This window comes from Myxocyprinus asiaticus, chromosome 16, assembly GCF_019703515.2.
Source record: "Myxocyprinus asiaticus isolate MX2 ecotype Aquarium Trade chromosome 16, UBuf_Myxa_2, whole genome shotgun sequence".
NCBI classification, from domain to species: Eukaryota; Metazoa; Chordata; class Actinopteri; order Cypriniformes; family Catostomidae; genus Myxocyprinus; species Myxocyprinus asiaticus.
This window is the reverse complement of record NC_059359.1, coordinates 14,333,788-14,355,817: the sequence shown is the minus strand read 5'-3', so window position 1 is coordinate 14,355,817 and position 22,030 is coordinate 14,333,788. Positions and strand designations below refer to the sequence as shown.

General features: G+C 37.9%; 1 protein-coding gene across 1 annotated transcript in view; it reads left to right on the top strand.

The window, feature by feature from the left end:
• Positions 1 to 10,567: 10,567 nt before the first annotated feature.
• Positions 10,568 to 22,030, top strand: part of kiaa0319 (KIAA0319 ortholog) — a 27,545-nt gene continuing 16,082 nt past the window's right edge. Inside the window, exons 1-10 of the mRNA XM_051720855.1 lie at positions 10,568 to 10,761; positions 11,294 to 11,406; positions 14,802 to 15,517; positions 16,066 to 16,222; positions 17,930 to 18,028; positions 18,139 to 18,236; positions 18,344 to 18,431; positions 18,523 to 18,618; positions 19,023 to 19,155; positions 19,612 to 19,840. Of these exons, the coding sequence (XP_051576815.1) occupies positions 11,358 to 11,406; positions 14,802 to 15,517; positions 16,066 to 16,222; positions 17,930 to 18,028; positions 18,139 to 18,236; positions 18,344 to 18,431; positions 18,523 to 18,618; positions 19,023 to 19,155; positions 19,612 to 19,840 (1,665 nt within the window). The 5' untranslated portion in view covers positions 10,568 to 10,761; positions 11,294 to 11,357. The remainder of the gene's footprint in view (positions 10,762 to 11,293; positions 11,407 to 14,801; positions 15,518 to 16,065; positions 16,223 to 17,929; positions 18,029 to 18,138; positions 18,237 to 18,343; positions 18,432 to 18,522; positions 18,619 to 19,022; positions 19,156 to 19,611; positions 19,841 to 22,030) is intronic.

The window sequence follows — 22,030 nt, the reverse complement described above, 5'->3', positions numbered from 1 at the left end:
TGGATTCTGCAGTTAGTTTGGAGGCAGCAATAAGAAAGGCTAAAGTGAATAATAGTCTGAGTATTTTTCGATATAGAAAAGGCATACGATATGTTGTGGAAGGGGGGGTTTGTTAATGAAACTTGATCAAATGGGAATTTCAGGAAAGATGTATGATTGGATCAAAGATTTATTTTATAGGACCATACAAGTAAGAGTTGGGACTTCATATTCACAAGTATATTCTATAGAAAATGGAACTCCTCAGGGTAGCGTATGCAGTCCAATACTGTTTAATATAATGATCAATGATATTTATTCACAAATAGACACAGGAGTAGGCAGATCGTTGTATGCAGATGATGGTGCATTATGGAAGAGGGGAAGAAATGATACATATGTAGTGAAGAGCCTGCAAGGGGCAGTAAACAAGGTTGAGAATTGGGTAAATGCGTGGGTTTTTCGGATCTCAGTAGCGAAAACGCAGGTCATTTGTTTCACAAAAAAGAGGAAAAACCCTAAAGTGAGTATTAAAATGTATGGACAAGAGCTGGAACAAGCAGCAGAAATAAGATTTTTAGGTATGTGGATGGACTCAAAATTTAAATTTGGTGTACATTTTCAAAAGTTAGTAGACAAATGCAAAAAAGGAATAAATGTAATGAGGTGTTTGGCTGGTGCTGAGTGTGGAGCTAGTAGACAATCACTAAGAAGAATTTACAATGCATTGATTAGATCTGCTCTAGACAACTCTAAAGATAAGTTGCAGAGCATTTAGAACATCTCCAGTGTCATCAATTCAAGTGGAGATGGGGGAAATGCCTCTAGAAATTCATAAGAGAAAATTGAGAATGAGATACTGGATCAATGTTAAAGGGCATGATGTAAGTCATCCAGTTAAAAAGGTACTGGAAAACTGTTGGGAATATGAATATGGAAGATTAACAATTTTGGCTGGATAGTCAATAAGGAGGCACAGGAAATGGGGCTGAATGAGATAGAAGTAGCTCCTTCTGTGATAATTCCAACTATACCCCCATGGATATACCCAATGCCAGAAACAGACCTATATTTACATAAAGAGATACACAATAAGGAACAAAATATGGTATTGAAAATAATTGTTCATCAATACATTAATCAAGCATATAACAACATGACTCAAATATAAACAGATGAATCAAAAGACCCAAAATCTGGTAGAGCAGCAGCAGTGTATATATATTCCTCAGCACAAAGTTAAAATAGCAAGAAGAGTGACTGAACATATATTGGTATTTACGACAGAACTGATAGCTTTATCCTTGACATTACAGTGGGTGGAAGATAAACAGCCTGAAAGTAATGTGATATGTACAGATTCACAATCAGCACTAGTAAGTTTAGCGAGTGGAGTATCTTCAGCAAGACAAGACATTTTAAATGAAATTCTACAGAGTTTATTTAATATTAAGCAATTGGGAGTTAGGGTCAATTTTTTTGTGGGTTCCAGCGTATGGAGTAAAAGGGAATGAGGAAGTAGATAAACTGGCCAAGGAGGCATTGAAGGATCCGGATATTAATATCAGGGTAAAGATGAGTAAAGCAGAAATTAAGGGACTGATTTTAACAGAAGTAAAAAAGAATTGGCAGAGAATATGGGACAATTAAATAAGAGGAAGGCATATGTATAGTATACAAGGAAATGCAGTATACAAGGAAATGTAGGGGTGGAAAGAAGAACAATTAATAACAGGAAATAGGATGTGACAATGACTAGATTGCGAATTGGGCATACAACACTAAATCAAAATGTATTTACAATAGGGAAGCATGAAATTGGTTTATGTGAAAAGTGTGGACACCCAGAATCAGTAAAACACGTATTGCTAGAATGTACTGCATACAATAGAGAAAGATTGGGGAGTAAGTAATTATTCACTCAAGGATATATTAGGAGAAGAAACGGATTATAGAATTCATAGGGAATTATTTAGATTTTTGAATGTTATAGGATTGGTAAATAGGATTTAATAGTAGTTTTGTTTTGTTTTTTTTTTGTTTTTCAACCAAGTTGCGCTCCATACTCCAGTCCAGTAGGTGGTGGAAATGCACCTAGTTGGTTTGCCAACTGCTATATAAACAACAGAAGAAGGAGGTTCCTTGGACTCAACTCTTGCTCTGCTTCAGAGGAAAAGAACTTACCTGTGTGTTAACTTACCTGTTTATCAACGATCTGCTCAGGATGTGCAAGATAAGTGACTTTGAGATCTCTGAGTTTGCATTATACCTCTTAATACTGACCTGCTCCTCAGTTTATGATGTGGCGAGTCTGAAACCTGGTTTGAAGTTAATGTTTCCTGTTTTGGCAAAGACTGTACCTGAAATACAGACCTGTGGATCCTAGTGGCGATCGGTTGATCGCCTTCTGCCTATGTTCTCCGGTTTGACGAAAGACTGTGTTGATATGACTGTATAATTACCTGAATACTCACCTCACGCTACTTACCTTTTCCCTCTGAGTACTGTTTAATAAACTCCCACACCTGGGTTCATCTCTAGTTCCTGTGTTGGTGTGTCATTACAGTTATGCACCCATTTATTTTGGTTGAAAAATAAACTACCTCTGGGATTTTATTCATTTTGTACTCTGGCCTCTACGTCTGTGCCGACTAAGAAAATGTTGTAACATTTTGTAAATCGAATAATAAAACAGTTGGACGATTAATCGGTTATCTGCCTTTTCCACCACCTAACAAGATCCCCTATGGGTCGACCTCTAATGTAAATTAGTAAAACTGTGGGATGTTCAACAAGCAACTTGGGGAAACCCTTCTATTGTCATGTTAAATGTGTCTTTGTTCATGTTTTGTTTTCATGTATTTTATTTTGAAATTAATTTACTTCCTGTTTCTGGTCATGTGACTTAGTCATATGATATCCTGTTTTCCTCATGTTCAAGTGTCTTGTTCTCATTGTTTTATTGTATGTTAACTTGTTATCAGTCTTGTATTTTTATTGGTTCATGTTTTAGTAGTCTTGTTATCTTGTTATTATTTAAGTCTTGTAATTGGTTGTCTTTGACATATGTTTCTCTTGTCAGTTGTTCAAGCCTTCATGTTTGTTATAGTCCTTTTGTCGAGTATTGTTGGTGCAGTGTTTGTGGTTTGAAATGCTATAGTCAAGTCCTATAGTGTATTCTAGTCTAACATTTGTTTCTTTCACATTTTGAAATTCCTGCTTCTGAGCCTGCAAGAACGTTACAGAATACTCAACCTAAAATGAACCCAGCAGTGGCATTTATGCGCCTACATCAAGGGGATCGTCCCATAGAGGAATTTGCGGTGGGATTCTGCGACCAGGTGAGTTTCGAAGAGGTCTCCCTGAAGCTGTTTTTTTTCACGCAGGATTGAATGAGCCCATCTAATCCTTGACGCCGCCAGGGGGAATAGATTGGACTAAGTGGTTCGACCTTCACTGTGGGAGTGGCTGATGAGGAAATTAGCATTCTTCCTACAGAAACCGCCAAGCCAGAATTCACCATCTTGGCCGCCACAACCCCTGAGCCTCCAGAGGCCCTTGTTGGGCCCTGCTGCCTCATCCGTCTCGCCAGGCCATGCCTCACCAAACCCACCACTGGCTACACCCTGGTCTCCTGGTTCACTCTGGTGTCTGGGTGCTCCGCCATGGTCTCCAGCGCCCTGTGGTTTCTAACCCCATCTGGTCCCCTGGTTTCCCTGCCTCAAAGTCAATGTCTGGCCCTGCCCCAAGGAACTTGTAGGGTCTTGTATTTTTATTGGTTCCTGTTTTAGTAGTCTTGTTATCTTGTTATTAGTTAAGTCTTTTCATTGGTTGTCTTTGTCATGTGTTTCCCTTGTCAGTGTATTTTAAGCCCTCATGTTTGCTATAGTCCTTTTGAGTACTGTTGGTGTAATGTTTGTAATGCTACTGACAAGTTTAGTCTAATCCTGTTCTATAGTGTATTCTAGTCTAGCGTTTTGTTTTTCACGTTTTGGAATATTTCACGTTTAGATTTTTTGGAATAAAATTGCACTTGGGTCCTACACTTCACCATCGTTTCGTCTGCTTCATCCTTGTTCCTGCTCCTGAGCCAGCCAGAATGTTACACTTACACAACATATAGACTCTCTAAAGCTGATCATTAATTGAAAAATCTACTATTCATCACAATGGTACTTAGTTTAGTCTTCCTTATAAAATTTTAAAAACACCCATTTTAATGTTTAGTCTTAGGAGGTGTGCATCCTATTATGTCTGCCTAAACTAACTGCATTTGGTGATGGATACTCTCTTTCCTAAGTATGACAGCAGGCCTTTGGTTTGGGCTAAAATATTTTCTGTATCCAGGCCATCTATATTCCAACTGATCACAGTCAGCTGTTTGCTTGTAGAGTTTGATTGGGTTGCCTGTTCATCAGTTGACTGATCTGAGTTTTTTTTTCCAAAGTATGCGTGGTGTAAGGAAAAACTGGTCTCCCGTTGTTGGTGAGTACATACACTGGATTGGAGTGGTTTGGGTTGACTCAGTTTGGACAGATTGGGAAGGGGGAGACTCCATCTGGGTTGACTGGTCACAGGTGGACCGAGCTGTTGATGAGAGGTGCTTGCAAGAGAAGCTAAAGTTGAAATAGGCATACAATAGGCTCAGACACCTCTTGTGAGGGTGTTGACTGCTCTTTAACTGTTACCTTAGAGTACTCGTCCTGTGTTTTCATTTGGCAGGCAACATGTCCACTTGTGTCTTGTCTCTTTCTAGTTTTACCCTCAACTTTGGGGTGGACAAGGCATGGAGCATTGTCATTACTGCCCACAGGTGGCTCTCCTGGGTAGGTATGACTATGTCAGAACAAAGAATGTCATAAATACATAATTGCAAGGTAAGGCTGAAAATGGAACTAGACTGTTCAGAAAAATGTCATTTAAAACTGATTTACAAAAGAAGACTCTTTGTGCCTCTTGGATGACCTTTAATTTCTTTCAATTTTCTGACACCAAATAGTGACTTAAAATTCCAGGAATCTTACCTTGGTGAACACTTTGGTTTATCCATCTCTAATGGAAATGATGTTCCAAGGTAGTTCTGTACTAGTTCACCTCACTGTGTTCACCTTTTCTAGCTTTCTGAGATTCTTACTAGGGTTTGGTCCTCTTCAGCAGTGACTGATACAATTGTTAAACCTGACATGAATGAGTTTATTCAGCATATGGTTTTTGCAAAGCATATTTAACACAAGCCAACACCTTGTGAGTCACAGCATGCATTATGTCCAAAATGCCAGTAGTATGCACATTTATGCAACATAGGATACTCTTATATAGCTATGACTTAAATTTAAACTTTAAATGTAACTTAAAGTTTAATTTGGCTCAGGTGAATTTACATTATCCTACACTTTTAAATGGCTGGAATCATATTTACCTCAGGTGAACAACTATATGTGATCTTACACTTTCATATAGTTGAAATAAAACTACCTCATGTTAACAGGCATATGTGATCTTACACTTTTATATAGCTTAAAACAAATTTACCTCTGATGAACAACCATATATGAAATCTTAAACTTTTGTTTTAATTAGCATTAAATTTACCTCGTTGAACGGTCTACCATTTCTATAGAGCTTAAATTTAATTTTCCTTTGGTGCACAACCATACAGTTAATATACTTGGAATAAAGAGATAGATATGCAAATATTTTAAATAAAGTCGTAATTACTATAGCTAAATATATTCGGAATATGAGTGTTTAGTTACAATTGAGACAAAGTCGGAAACACGAGATATAATAAAAGCCATTTTATACCTATTGTCAACTCTTCTTGTTTCACACAAAATTATTATTCTGGAGAAATGCATCATTCTTTACCTTGCCTAAGTTCTTCGTATAGAATTTCCTTAGGTTTTGATTTTCATCTTTGTCCATGACGTTGTGGGATGGCCCTTTCTGTATGGAAGACGAGGACTTCCGTTATTAAAAATAAATGTAAAAAATTAAAAAAGTGTACATATAAATACATAAATGTTAAAATATGACATAAGCATTTAGACTTAAATTCCTTATTTATGTATAGTTGTGTTCATCTATTTCCAAATTAATTTATTTCCACAATTTATTCCCTAAATTATTTATTTCTACATTTATTCATGTATATATTTCCATATTTTATATTTCTATATTTAGAAATTTCTATGTATATTTCTTTCCACATTCATTTATTTCTACATTTCTTTGTATGGTAATGAGGGGGTGTGCTTTATCCCAGAGGCATAGCAGTCCAACTAAGAGTGCTTCAGAGTGGAGCTTGGAGGCCACAGTGACATCTTGTGGTTGACCAAATTAAATACAATTGAAACAGTCACAGATGGGTGTGGGTTTGCATTAAGAGATTGTAAAATGTATTTGAGCGAGTTTAATGGGAAATGAATATCTCTGTTGATTGAATGACTTAGAGGTCTTATATCAAAAGCTTATATCACTACTGTTTAACAAAATGCATATACAGTATCTGTACAGACTCTTTAAAAATCCCTGCAGGGATTTCTAAAATGCCTTGAAAATTTTGGCCCAGTCTGAACAAAAACTGCGACTCCAACAGACCTGATAACAGAGACTTTTTACATGGTCAAAAGCAGGGTGTGCACGTGAAATGATCCAGTATCACAATTAATGCAAACGTGCGGATGTTGGCGTCTTGGCGATAGGAGCTTGCCGAAATAGGTATAGCCAAATTATGCAGCTCGGCTCAGCTAGGGTGGCAAAAGGGTGGGCGGGCGTGGGCAATTCATTTGGAATTATCACTGCCAGATCAACATATGTTATTAACCTATTGTTGCCAAACTACTCTCTTTTGGTCTACCCGCCCTCTCTCTACACTCTACAGTAGATGTCCACTGGCATGGAACAGAAAATCCGCTCAATGTCCATGCACAACGCTACACAGCTGCTGCTTTGGGGCGCATCTGTAACATGTACAGCAAGCGTGTATTGTCTACCACATTGCTTTCCGTATACTACACGGTCAATAAAAGCATCATGTATATGCACAATTATGGGAAAGAATATCAATATATTTACACAGGAATGACAGTAATTAACGTATCACGCGCTGTGAAGTTGCACACAGCTTCTATTCAACAAGATGCGCAATGCGCCCGCCAAGGACACGAACCGTTAAGGGCATTTTACATGGGACGCAGTAACCGAGAGTCCCAATTAATTTTCGACTGGAGAGAGGCGATAGGAGGCAAAACAACTGAAATGCTTAAAAAACAATGCATATTTGTATTTTCCAATATTCTTTTCCAATATACTGTATACTGTGATACTGATTATGAGAGCGTCTTTAATTCGAACAGATCTCACGCATGCGCATGTCTTCTCCATACAGTAGACCTACAGTGTCCAGTGAAACACTAACACAACCTCTCATACTCCAGGGCTCCAGACTGCGACCGTTTTTCCCATCGGTGGCACTAAATGTTATTATATAGGTCGCACTGTGGTGTGACTTCAGTGTTGGCCTTTCTCTTTCTCTCGCTCTCCTCTTATGAGCTGCCGTTTTCTGTAAAGCAATATCAACCGGCAAACGCTTCAAAAGTGGAGTGAAACAGCGTTGTGTGCTACCTGGACAGAGTTGCGTGAAGGCAGAGCAGGTGCGTTTACTAGCTGTCTCTCAACAGTACTGCGATGCGCAGCGTAAATCTTTAACGGTACTTGTCCGCTGGCATCTTTCCAACTGTAAACGTGCATATTTAAAATGATTTTTTGCTCGTGTACTGAAAGCAATGATAGACAATACACACTCCCGTTACATATTACAAACACACGCCCCAAAGCGGCTGCTCTCGGGCATTGAGTGGATTTTCTCTTCCATATGCCAGTGGACACCTACTGTAGAGTGGAGGGAGAGGGCGGGAAGACCGAAAGAGAGTAGTTAGGTAACAATATGTTAATAACATGTTGATCTGGCAGTGATCATTCCAAATGAATAGCCTTCACAGTGCATTACTCTCTCTCCCCCGCCCTTTTGCCACCCTCGCTGAGCCGAGCAGCCTAGTTTGGCTACATATTCGGCAAGCACCTATCGCCAACATCCGCGTGTTTGCATTAAATATGACACTGGCTCATTTCACGTGCACACCCTGCTTTCGACAATGTAAAAGTGTCTGTTATCAGATCTGTTGGAGTCGCAGTTTTTGTTCAGATTGTCGGCCAAAATGTTCCTGGCATTTTAGAAATCCCTGCAGGGATTTTTAAAAGCGTCTTATACATTTTGTTAAAGATTTTGATATGAGACCTCTAAGTCATTCAATCAACACAGATATTCATTTCCCATTAAACTCGCTCAAATACATTTTACAATCTCTTAATGCAAGCCCACACCCATCTGTGACTGTTTCAATTGTATTTAATTTGGTCAACCACAAGATGTCACTGTGGCCTCCAAGCTCCACTCTGAAGCACTCTTAGTTGGACTGCTATGCCTCTGGGATAAAGCACACCCCCTCATTACCATACAGACAAAGAAATGTAGAAATAAATAAATGTGGAAATAAATAATTTTGACTGTTCCCTCCTTTTCTTTAAAAAAAAAAAAAAAAAGCAAAAATCTAGGTTCCATTGAGGCACTTACAATGGAATATGCGTGTTAACATGATTTTAGTGTGATAAAATCACTTACTAACCTTTTCTGTGTAAAGTTATAGCCATTTTGGCCATGACAATGTAATGTCAACAAACCTATAAAATGGCTGTAACAATAACTTTTCAAAAAACTTTACATCTTAAATAATACATGAGTTTTAACAGAAGAATTAATGTAGGTGCTTTTATAAAATTATAAGCTTCACATTTCTGTCTTTAAACCCCCCAAAATTGGCCCCATTGACTTCCAATGTAAGTGCCTCGCTGTAACTGCAATTTTTGCTTCTTCTTTTTTTAAAGATGGACAAGTCGAAATTACTTTTGTCATAATCAGCATTATGCCACAAATGCTGTCGACTGAGCTTAATTAACCTGGAATATTCCTTTTAAAAAAAACGTTCTTCTATCCCTACTTAATATGCAGATACTATAAGTAAGAAATTCATAGGTTAATTTTCTCTAAAACTGTAAACACTGTGTCTCTGTGGCAATATAAGTTTTTGGGTTTTTTAGCAGCTTGCTTAGACTCCACCCAACAACGTTACTCAACCAATGGCGTGAGTTGGGGGAGGAACTATCTCTTTGTTTGACCAATGGCAGATGAAGGGTGTATTCAGAAAGCATTGTTTATTTTTGCACTTCCATTTCGGTGTTGTGGAAATTACATACTTTAGCTTTAAATGTATAATTTTAATTTATTATTTATGTCGAATTTTATATGTTTTTTACATAATATATAGGCTATATATATATATATATATATACACACACACACACACACTACCGGTCAAAAGTTTTGAAAAACTTACGCATTCTTTATTATAATTTATTTTATTTTTTGTTTCACATTTTAAAATAATAGTAAAGTCATCAAAACTATGGAATAACATAAATAGGGGAATTATGGGAATTATGTTGTGACTAAAAAAAATCCAAAATAAATCAAAACTGTGTTATATTTTAGTATCTTCAAAGTAGTCACCCTTTGCCTAGAATTTGCAGACATGTACTCTTGACATTTTCTCAACCAACTTCTTGAAGTATCACCCTGGGATGCTTTTTAAACAGTATTGAAGGAGTTCCCATCTATGTTGGGCACTTATTGACTGCTTTTCTTTATTATTTGGTCCAAGTCATAAAAAAATAAATAAAACAAATTCAATTTTAGTTTTATAATGAAATAAATTAATATGGTGGCACAATTATATACAGTATGTATATATATATACACACACACACTACCGGTCAAAAGTTTTGAAACACTTGACTGAAATGTTTCTCATGAAGTTGTATGCTTAAATGTTTGAAATTAGTTTTGTAGACAAAAATATAATTGTGCCACCACATTAATTTATTTAATTATAAAACTAAAATGTAATAAAAAAATAAAAAAATTTTTTGAAATTGATGACTTGGACCAAATAAAAAAGAAAAGCAGCCAATAAGTGCCCAACATAGATGGGAACTCCTTCAATACTGTTTAAAAAGCATCCCAGGGTGATACCTCAAGAAGTTGGTTGAGAAAATGTCAAGAGAACATGTCTGCAAATTCTAGGTAAAGGGAGACTACTTTGAAGATGCTAAAATATAACACAGTTTTGATTTATTTTGGATTTTGTTTAGTCACAACATAATTCCCATAGTTTCATTTATGTTATTCTATAGTTTTGATGACTTTACTATTATTCTAAAATGTGAAAAAAAATAATAAAGAATAAGTGTTTCAAAACGTTTGACCGGTAGTGTGTGTGTGTGTGTGTGTGTGTATGTGTGTGTGTGTATATAGATATCCATTTTTTTTTTTTTTTTCCTGGATCTCAGGGGTTATAATTATGCTAAAACTGGAATATTGTTACAGCAACATCACAGACATCACAGATCACGTGTCTCTCCTCCGCCCTGTCCGTCCCTGTCTAGTGACACTCCCTCCTGCAAACCTTCATCTCAACAGCACTCGTCTCCAGCTATATCTAATCACCTTAAGCATCGCTCCATCAATATCAGACCTTCATATAAATATTACATAAGCAGTTTCAATCGGTATGTGTCTAGCGCATATTCGCTATGGAGGAGCAGAACTGAAGCGCATCGGCGATGTCATGGAAACAGATGCTTAAATAACATCCCATCCCACCGGTACGCAGCTTCAACTGACACACATTCTTGGCTTTCTTAGTAGTTTTATTGTGTTTTAATGCTGTACTTCATTTATTTTGCCGATACGTGTGTGCAGATAACCAGCTGATTCGCGAAAAGGAGTTTACTGTGCAGGTTAATACAATTTAGCTGCAAGTCATAGTAATGGTTTGGATACGTGTACTCAGGTTAAATAGCGTAATTCAATGACAGGTATGTTTATTTAACAAATACTCGTATTTGTGAGCGGTTTGTCAGTAGATAGGCCTTATTATATAATGTAAACAATATAATGTATTGGGCTCAGTCACCATGTAAGCTCTCTCCAGAGACATGTATTGTCTGTAAGCCCTGGGCCTGTTGCTATAAGTGATGTAGTCATCGCCAAAGGCCCTGTCACATCATAAATAGGGGATATAAAATTGCACACAATTTACATTGCTTGATTAATGCTTCTGTATTTTACTTTATTGGACCGTCTGTTTGTGCTCAACCTATCCTGTGTCCTCTCTCCCTGTCTTTAATCTTACAGACAGTTTGAAGAGGTGATGATTCTCAGTGTCCACCCCCTGTGAAAAGACAGTTGTGGCATCATCATGAACTTCTCACCCATCCTGTCACTTGTGTCCCTCCTCTGTGTCAGAAGTGAGGATATACTGTATTTATGTATATTTATATTAACACCAAGGCAAAAGAACATGACAAGTCCACACTGCCATTCAGAGTAAAAAATAAACATGCAAATGTTCTAACCCAGAAGATTTCAAAGGTTTTGATGCCAGAAACCCACAAATATGATGATCCTCTTATGAGGGCCCCCATGTCTTAAATATAAAGGCAGCAATAGTATTTTCATGAATAAAGAATTTATTTCAGTGTTTCCCCTAGGATTTTTTTCAGCAGCGGTGCTGTTGTGTGTGCGTCCACAAGCCCGCAACTTTGGACCCATATTAAGATGTGTTGGTTGAAGAAACAGGGGTGTCAAACTCAATTTCAGCCTGGGCCAAATCACGGTTTATTTGTGCCCTCAAAGGGCCCGTTGAAAATGTGGCCACCGTATGCCAGCGCAGCTTTTAACAAGATCCACTTGTTTCAAATTCCCTAAATTATATGAACATTTACTTAAACTTTATTTCACTATGAATCATCATCTACAGGATTACAGCGCTTTGGAAATTAATTATCTCTTTTTATCTTATTATTGTAATTTAACATTTTTGCATATTTTTCTCTGAGCTGTAAAATAAAGATGAAATAAAAAAAATGATATTAATTTAAAAAATCAGTTCTGCATATCGGTTATCAGATATGTAAACATACAAATAATTGTTATCGTATTGGTTTTTAAAAATCAATATCGGTCTATCTCTATTTGTAATAGTTCATGGTAACCATGTAAAACCAAGCATGGCTCCTCACTACCATGGTTAGTAACTATGGTTTCTATATAAAGAACTATGACATTTTGTAATGAAAAAACAGCAGTCTAAATACATTAAGAACGTTTTTCTGCCACAACTACCATAGGTAATACAGTACAGTTAGTGTTACTACACGTATCCATGGTACATTTTTGTAAGCGCTGTGATCTGAAAATTGAAAAGCTTTATGTTTTCTTTGTCAGTGCTGTTTATAATGTGGGGGCTGTTTGTGTTTGAGTTAAAATGGGAAAGGAGGAGGCAGGAACTGGCTGAACAGTCAAAGTAATATTTAATGAAAAATTAAAATATAAAGATAGAACACATACGCACACGGGCGTGTTGCATGTTGCTCTCTCTCTCTCTCTCAAACTGCCACATCCGGCTGCCTTTATCCATCTCCTCGGCTGATTAGCCCGATTGGGGGCCGGGCGTGCATACTCACGGCCTGGCCCTGCCCTCCTCCTTGTCACAGTTTTCAACTAGTTTCATCACCGAGACATAGGAGTTTTACAACAGACAATTCTGTACCACATTCAAACGGGTTTCACAATCCCCACCGCACATCTAACTGGTTCACAAGTGCATTTAAAATGGTCTGTGCGGTTGAGACCTGTCTGCGAATTATCACACCTGCTCTGCCCTGTGCTGCTATGATTAAGCCGTGTTGATAATTGACCCGTTTAGCGCTTTTTCATTCCACTTTTGAAGTGAGCAAAATGCGCTCCAAAACATACAGATGACAGGGGAAGGCTCATTTATATGTACGAGGAAAGAGCTAAATGATTGTTCAGTGAAACGTTGCGATCTCCTGCCATCCTATGTTTCAGAAATGAGCTCGCGGGCCACTTGAAATTAAGCGAGTTTGACACATGTTGTTATGCGGTGACGTCACTGTGAGTATGCGTGTGTGTGGTGGGGTCTCTTTCGCAGTATAGAAAGCGCACAGCTGACTGGGGCTGGCAAGCGTTATGTTGCGTCAGGAATATTAAATGAACGTGAAATCCCAACAGCGGCACTCATAATTCAGTGGCGCAGTACCGCTGCAAAATGCAGATAGGGGAAACACTGTATTTAGTGAGCGAAAAATAATTAAAGTGCGATATTATAAAAAAAAAAAAAAAATTGTTTTTGTTTTTTTGCAAAATTGTATTATTGGCTTTTATATTGTCATTATACTAAAGCAAAAATACATTATTAAAATATTTTCTTTGTATTAAGATTACAGTGTTGTTTTCTTACCCAATATTAGAGTAATGTATAAACCTGAACAAAATTATTATCAGTTCAATTAACATATATTTGATTAACAGGTTTGGCAAATCCAGTAATTCTAATGAAGACAAATTGTGGAGAAGTGTGTTCTTCCAACCTTTTGGTTTTGAATTTAAACGTTCAACAAGCATAGTTGTATATGGGTATATGGGTTTGGTTTCAGGTGTCCACATATGTTTGGCCATGTTTTGTACGTACAGGTTACTGCATATATACTAGGTTCCCATGGTCATGAAATGGCTCTAAAATGACAACCCTAGTATTAAAGGTATAGTTCACCCAAAAATGAAAATTCTCTCATTATTTACTCACCCTCATGCCATCCAAGATTTGTATGACTTTCTTTCTTCTGCAGAACACACAGATTTTCTTAAGAATATCTCAGCTCTGTTGGTACATTCAATGCAATGAATGGTGTCCAGAACTTTGAAGATCCAAAAAGCATATAAAGGCAGCAAAAGTGACTCATACGACTCCAGTGGTTAAATCCATATCTCCAGAAACTATATGATAGGTGTGGGTGAGAAACAGATCAATATTTAAGTTCTTTTTAACTATAAGTTCGACTCCCTGCCCAGTAGGTGGCAATATGCACGAAGAATGCAAATTGCCAAAAACAAAAGAAGAATATGAAAGTGGAGATTTATAGTTTAAAAGACTGAAGTCCATCAATATTCATATATCAATATTTAAGTAATTTTTAACTATCAATTTCCACTTTCACTTCCACACTTTTCTTTTGTTTTTGGCTATTTGCATTCTTCATGCATATTGCCACCTACTGAGCAGGGAGGAGAACTAATAGTTAAAAAGAACTTAAAGATTGATCTGTCTCTCACCCACACCTATCATATGGATTTAACCACTGGAGTCTTATGGATTACGTTTAAGCTGCATTTATGCTTTTTGGACCTTCAAAGTTCTGGTCACCATTCACTTGCACTGTATAGACCAACAGAGCTGAGAAATTCTGTTCAGTAGAAGAAAAAAAGTCACACATCTGGATGGTGAGTAAATGATGAGAGAATTTTCCTTTTTGAGGGAACTATCCCTCATGCAGCATTCGTTGTTGGTTGTTAATGCAGTACCGGGACAATGCTAGCAGGCTGCAACCTACTGGAAAAATTATGGAAAAGTAATGAAAACATTATGGAAATGAATTGGTAAAAAAGAGTGGGAACCCTGAAAATATTATAATATGTCACAGGGGGCTGCATCAATCTGAGTCAATAATGAGTTGTGGTTGCCCATGTAACTTATTTTAGTATTAGTGTACTGGCTCTTAAATGACAACCCCAGTACTAACCCCAGCATCATGCAGTGTTTTGCTGTTTGTTATTAATGCAGTATCGGGACAATGCTGGCAGGCCGCAACTTACTCAGAGAGTATGGTGTCTCCAGAGCTGAGGAGCAGCAGCATTTTGCGGGTTCCAGAGGTGTCATCTTTAGACCAGTGTGTGGGGGCCTGCTGTGATCTCCCGGGCTGTGACCTGGCCTGGTTTTTTGAGCGCCGCTGCTATGTGCTCAGTTGTCAGCACAAAGAGAACTGCAAGCCAATGCAGAGACCTGGCACTGACTCTCTCCTGGCCTTCCTGCAACGTGGGCCCCCACAAACGTTGGTTCTGCAGTCTCTGGTACGAGAGGAGTCTTATCCTAACCACTGGCAACCTTTGCCCAGGCATAGGGGCTCAGAAGACCCCATGAAAGACCTTGCATTCTTAGAAAGCATTCAGGATTTGGACAACACTGATGCTGAGTATACTGAGAGCTTTAGAAATTTGGAAGACAAAAGAGTTGATAGTGCTGGAGACCGGGATGGCGCAACAGCAGAACACGAAGAGGGCCCAGGACTATATGACTGGCCACTTGTCCAAGGAAAAGAGGAATTTAACCAGACAGAGACAGAAAAAGTTGGGGGAAGATTGACAACGCTGCAGGACCCTCTTAAAAGTAGCTCCCTTCCTCCAAGACGCTTCCCAGAAATGAAAAATGAAAGTGAATCATCTCTGTTTGAAGCTGTACCTGCCATTACACCCCCAGCAACCACTGTACTTGACAAAATGGTGAGTGTTGATTACAAATTTATACTTACTACTGCCATACTTCTGCCAGACCTTCTAAAACCTTTTTCCAAAAAAGTAGTTGTTGACCAATATAGGCAATGCTAGTATTTAGAGACCAGGGTGGTAGATGCAAATATATATTAAATTATATAAATATATATAATGTTACTGCATTATGGCGAATCCATTGCTATACCTATAGCCATGAATATAGTTATCAGAATATAGTTATCAGAGATGCAAGGTACTGACTTTGATGTGTTTTGTAAATGTTTTATCATGGCTTGAAATGTCATGAGATTCTATTTTAATGGTGTGACGTCATTAGAAAGCACAGTGTTTTAAATGTACTACTCTCACACCGGACAAGTGCTTAATCAGTCTCTCACAATCTGCTGCTGTGTGAAATCTCTGTACAAATAAGACATCATTATTCCCTTTTAGAGTCATTCAGTTGCCATTTCCTGATGTCCTTAATTAGTCCCCAGACTTTGTTAACATGGTTGACAATAAAGCTGGACAGTGTGAAAATAACTGTTCCTCATCAGGTGGAGGAAGACCCACAGAACATTTTATCCACACGTATGGAGCCAAACATCTTACAAGATGACAACTCTGAGCCCACAAAGTTTAACACAGTCAGTAGTTCCTTTACTACTCAAGCCAACACTGAAGCCACACCACAAATGATCTCAGAAAAGCCAGGTATAGCTAAAGTGTTATTGCATTATTTTAATTTAGTGTAGGTTAAATGCAAAAAAAATCATGTTCTTAAAGGAATAGTTCACCCAAAAATGAAAAATCTCTCATCATTTACTCACCCTCATGCCATCCCAGATGTGTGACTTTCTTTCTTCTACAGAACACAAACGAAGATTTTTAGAAGAATATCTCAGCTTTGTAGGTCCATACAATGCAAGTGAATGGTGACCAAATATTTGAAGCTCCAAAAAACTCAAAGGCAGCATAAAAGTAATCCATAAGACTCTAGTGGTTTAGTCCATGTCTTCTAAAGTGATCCAGTCGGTTTTGGGTGAGAATAGAGCAAAATGTAACTCATTTTTCACTGTACATTTACCATTGCAGTCTCTTGGTATGATCAATATTTCAAGCTCGATTACATTGCTTGGTGCACATGCAGAGCACTAGATGGCGCTAGGAAGTGTAATCGAGCTTGAAATCATGACCACCAAGGATACTGCTGATGTCAAGATGTACAGTGAAAAATTAGTTACACCCAAAACTGATTGGATAGCTTCAGAAGACATGGATTAAACCTTATGGATTACTTTTATGTTTAAAAGTTTTGTCACCATTCATTTGGATTGTATGGACCTACAAATATATTTTTCTAAAAATCTTTGTTTGTATTCTGCAGAAGAAAGAAAGTCTTACACATCTGGGAAGGCATGAGGGTGAGTAACTGATGAGAAATTTTTAATGGAATATTTCACCCAAAATTAATCAGTATTTTGCCTTCTTTTCCAGTAAAACATCCTTGAAGCAGTTTCTGCTCCACTAGCTTCACCAAACAGAATTGCAAAATATACTTAACATTTTCAAACAGATTCCAGAAAATTCCCCCTGTCTTACAGTGGTTGTATAAACAGATAGTTCTGCCCCAAACTCACACCATTGGACGAGCCAATGTTGCTATGTTGGGCGGGACAGGCTGCTCAAACAAACAGAGCAATGTTTTAATAGCACCACGCCACTGTGTTACACTTTAAGGTAAATCAACTTCCAAATGACGTATAGTTGACTCTGCATATTATCCTGGGCTACCAGAAAGAATTTTAACACTGATTTCACACACATTCGCTTTATTTAGTTTTTTCTTACCCCATTGGCTATTTGGTTACGTCTTGTTTTAAGCAGACATCTAAGAAATTGTACAGAGGTTTATGTTAAAAAACAAGAAAAAACAATTTGAAAATATATTCTGTAAAGGAATAGAATGATTTTCTTTCCTTCATGGAACACAAAAGGAGAATGTTAGCCTCAGTCACCATTTACGTTCATAGTATGGAAAAAAGATGCAATGAAAGTGAATGGTGACTAACATTCTGCAAAAAAATCTCCTTCGGTGCTCGATGAAAGACTGAATGTTATACAGGTTTGGAATAACGTGATGCTGATTAAATAATGATGAAATTTACATTTTGCAAAACTATCCCTTTAAAACCTCTTGAAATTCTTTGTAAAATGTTTTATATTATTTTACACAATTTTGCTTCTCAATTAAATTTATTTTGTTTTAAGGATGTATAGATATTCGTACTGGAAAACGAGACAAAAATACTGATAAAATACACTTTTGCAGTTTTTAAAGATACATAGTAAAAATAAAAAATACAAAATTCTCTCAGTTCTTCTCAACTGATTAATTCTCACTGTCTTCTCATTGTTCAGTAAGAACCCTGATTGTGTCCAACAGAGACCCCATGGAAGTAACACTGCCTCAAAATACTATTGAGCTAACTGCTTCAGTTTTTCCAGAAGACACTGCAGGTATGCTTAAATGCAAAACTCTAGGGCCACAAAATTCAGAATTATATGCCTGCTTGAATCATTAACCTAATCTTTAAGTGAAAAGCCTATATGCTAAAAAATTTTCTCAGAGGCTCCTTACACATATGAGTGGACTTTGGTCACCTCACCAGATGGACATCATGGAGTGATGGAAGGGCGGCACAACAAGTCTGTCAAACTTTCGGAAGTGAGGCTTGACTCCTGGTCCCTTTCGCCATGATTGCCAAGTGATAATTTAGATGAGACACAATGCCCATTTCTAACATCATGCTTGTGTCATTTGTCCATTTCCAGATGTCCGTGGGTATCTATGCTGTCAGAGTAACTGTGAAAGGGAAACAGGTGTTTGGAGAAAGTGAACTGAATGTCACAGTGCACCCTGGTATGTGTCTTTCAGACATAATTTAATATTATTTATCAGCTATTCATGCATGTGATTTATATATGAACAGGCTCACTTTGTCATTCTACAGCAGTGAATGTAAACATGCCTCCTAAAGCTGTAACTCTGCCTAAGAGCCAAGATGTGCTTCTCCAAGCAGACTCCATTATCATCATTAACGGCAGTCGTATGTTTTGTATTTTCTTCTTCTCTCTTTATATACAGTATATATACAGTATATATACCTTTGTTTCTTAAAGGGATAGTTAACCCAAATATGAAAATTCTGTCTTTATTTATTCACCCTCAGGCTGAACGATAGCCTCGGTCACCATTCACTTTCATTTTATGGACAAAAGATACAATGGAAGTGAATAGTGACTGAGGCTGTCATTCTGCCAAACATCTTTTGTGTTTCACGGACGAAAGAAAGTCATATGAGTTTGGAACAACATGAGGGGTAAGTAAATGATGACAGAATTTTCATTTGAACTCTAAATAGATTTTAAACATTAAAAAAAAATTATTCTATGATTCATGTTAAAGAAATATAATTGTTTGGTTTATTTAATTTGCCTCATCCCTTCCCAGAGAGCTCAGATGATGCTGGAATAGTCAGTTACCTATGGGAAAAGGTGGATGGACCTCTTTGGAAATCTGAAGGCCCTGTTGATACACCTGTACTGCAGCTACAGAACCTTTTGTCAGGAGAATACACCTTCATGTAATAGCTGAACCTTTGTCTTCCCTATTATGACCTACAGCATAAAATTCTCTTGTACATATTAAACAGATATAAATATATGATTCATTTTCCAGCACATTTGATTCCATGTTAGTCTACAGATATGTATGAAAAGGCTGGTATTGCATAGGTCTGCAAAATGCAACTTTTTCCACTAGAAATTAGTTTTATAGTGTCATGATCAACTACTTTTGCTTAATGCAAAAGCTGTCTGATTACACTATATTGGCTGGTGATTGTTCTCTTAACACTCTACTGATGTCAGATCGGTAAATCTTGTGGTTAATTTCCATTCTTCACCTTCTGCATTTTACTGTCTTAGAAGCTGTTAAACTATGTATGTCTCTGGTGAGTGGAATGTCTCTGGTGGGCTTTTTTAATTTTGATTGACCTCATTAACTTTATCCTATCCTGATTTTGCTTGGCCTACATTAGACTGACAGTGTCTGATTCTGATGGGCTGACTGACTCCAGCAATGCCACCATAAGGGTCAGCAGTCCAAAGGATGACCCTCCTCAGGCCAGAGCAGGCACAGATCAGATCATCAACCTGCCTCTTAACCATCTCATCTTGTGGGGCAACCAAAGCACAGATGACCATGCCACTATGAGCTACCTCTGGAGTCTCCATCCCAGCAGCCTGAACCAAGAGGTTACCATGCAGGTAATAAATTCTTAACTTCATCCAGAGGAACATTTTTATTGCTCTTTTATGTTGTTGTCTAGGATAAAAATATTATAGATACATAAGTGTGCAGTTTCCAGTCAACTATTAATTACAATATGTTTGACCAATAATGTCTTAATAGATGTGAGTGTAGAAATGTTATTTGATGTTCTATGATACTTAGGGCTGGGTATTGATACAGATTTCCCGATTAGATTCTGATTCACAAACTTTCGATTCGTTTCCGATTTAATTCGATATCGATTAATTTGGATATATTTCAGTTAGAATGTCCCTTTTGCTTACATATGAAAGAAATTCTCTCCCAGCTAATGCTTTTAATTATACAAGGGACCTTCTAACTAGGTACATTAAGAAAATATTAATTTTATTAATTATAAACTCAGCAAAAAAAGAAATGTCCCTTTTTCAGGACACTGTATTTGAAAGATAATTTTGTAATAATCAAAATAACTTTACAGATCTTTATTGTAAAGGGTTTAAACAATGTTTTCCATGCTTGTTCAATGAACCATAAACAATTAATGAACATGCACCTGTGGAACGGTTGTTAAGATACTAACAGCTTACAGATGGTAGGCAATTAAGGTCACATATATAAAAACTTAGGACACTAAAGAGACCTTTCTACTGACTCTGAAAAACACCAAAAGAAAGATGCCCAGGGTCCCTGCTCATCTGCGTGAACGTGCGTTAGGCATGCTGCATGGAGGCATGAGGACTGCAGATGTGGCCAGGGCAATAAATTGCAATGTCTGTACTGTAAGACGCCTAAGACAGTGCTACAGGGAGACAGGAAGGACAGCTGATCATCCTCACAGTGGCAGACCACGTGTAACAACACCTGCACAGGATCGGTACATCCGAATATCACACCTGCGGGACAGGTACAGGATGGCAACAACAACTGCCCGAGTTACCCCAGGAATGCACAATCCCTCCATCAGTGCTCAGACTGTCCACAGTTGGCTGAGAGAGGCTGGACTGAGGGCTTGTAGGCCTGTTGTATGGCAGGTCCTTACCAGACATCACCGGCAACAACATCACCTATGGGCTCAAACCCACCTTCACTGGACCAGACAGGACTGGCAAAAAGTGCTCTTCACTGATGAGTTGCGGTTTTGTCTCACCAGGGGTGATGGCCGGACTCGCGTTTATCGTCGAAGGAATGAGCGTTACACCGAGGCCTGTACTCTGGAGCGGGATCGATTTGGAGGTGGAGGGCCCATCATGGTCTGGGTTGGTGTGTCACAGCATCATCGGACTGAGCTTGTTGTCATTGCAGGCAATCTCAAAGCTGTGCATTACAGGGAAGACATCCTCCTCCCTCATGTGGTACCCTTCCTGCAGGCTCATCCTGACATGACCCTCCAGCATGACAATGCCACCAGCCATACTGCTCATTCTGTGCATGATTTCCTGCAAGACAGGAATGTCAGTGTTCTGCCATGGCCAGCGAAGAGCCCGGATCTCAATCCCATTGAGCACGTCTAGGACCTGTCGGATCAGAGGGTGAGGGCTAGGGCCATTCCCCCCAGAAATGTCCGGGAACTTGCAAGTGCCTTGATGGAAGAGTGGGGTAACACCTCACAGCAAGAACTGGCAAATCTGGTGCAGTCCATGAGGAGGAGATGCACTGCAGTACTTAATGCAGCTGGTGGCCACACCAGATACTGTCTGTTACACATTATTCTATTTCTGTTAGTCACATGTCTGTGAAACTTGTTCAGTTTATGTCTTAGTTGTTGAATCTTTATGTTCATACAAATATTTACACATGTTAAGTTTGCTGAAAATAAAAGCAGTTGAAAGTGAGAGGACGTTTCTTTTTTGCTGAGTTTATTTTATTCATTTTTATCACTTTGGTCACATTTTGGCTTTTTAAAAATAAACAAATCCATGTATTCAATCAATAAATACGATATTATATTTCATATCTTATTTTTTGTTACATGTTTATTGTTTAATTGCATAATTTATACTATTTACAAGTATTTACATTGATTTGTTGAACACATGCTTAAACCAGTACTGTCTCTTTAACAAAACCGGCATTTCTGTAAAGAGCACCTGTAGATGAGTGCATGTTAACGAGAGAGACTCTAATGGCTTTATCTCATCTGTGCCATGCATGATTAGAATTAAATGTAAATTTTTTGTTGTTTT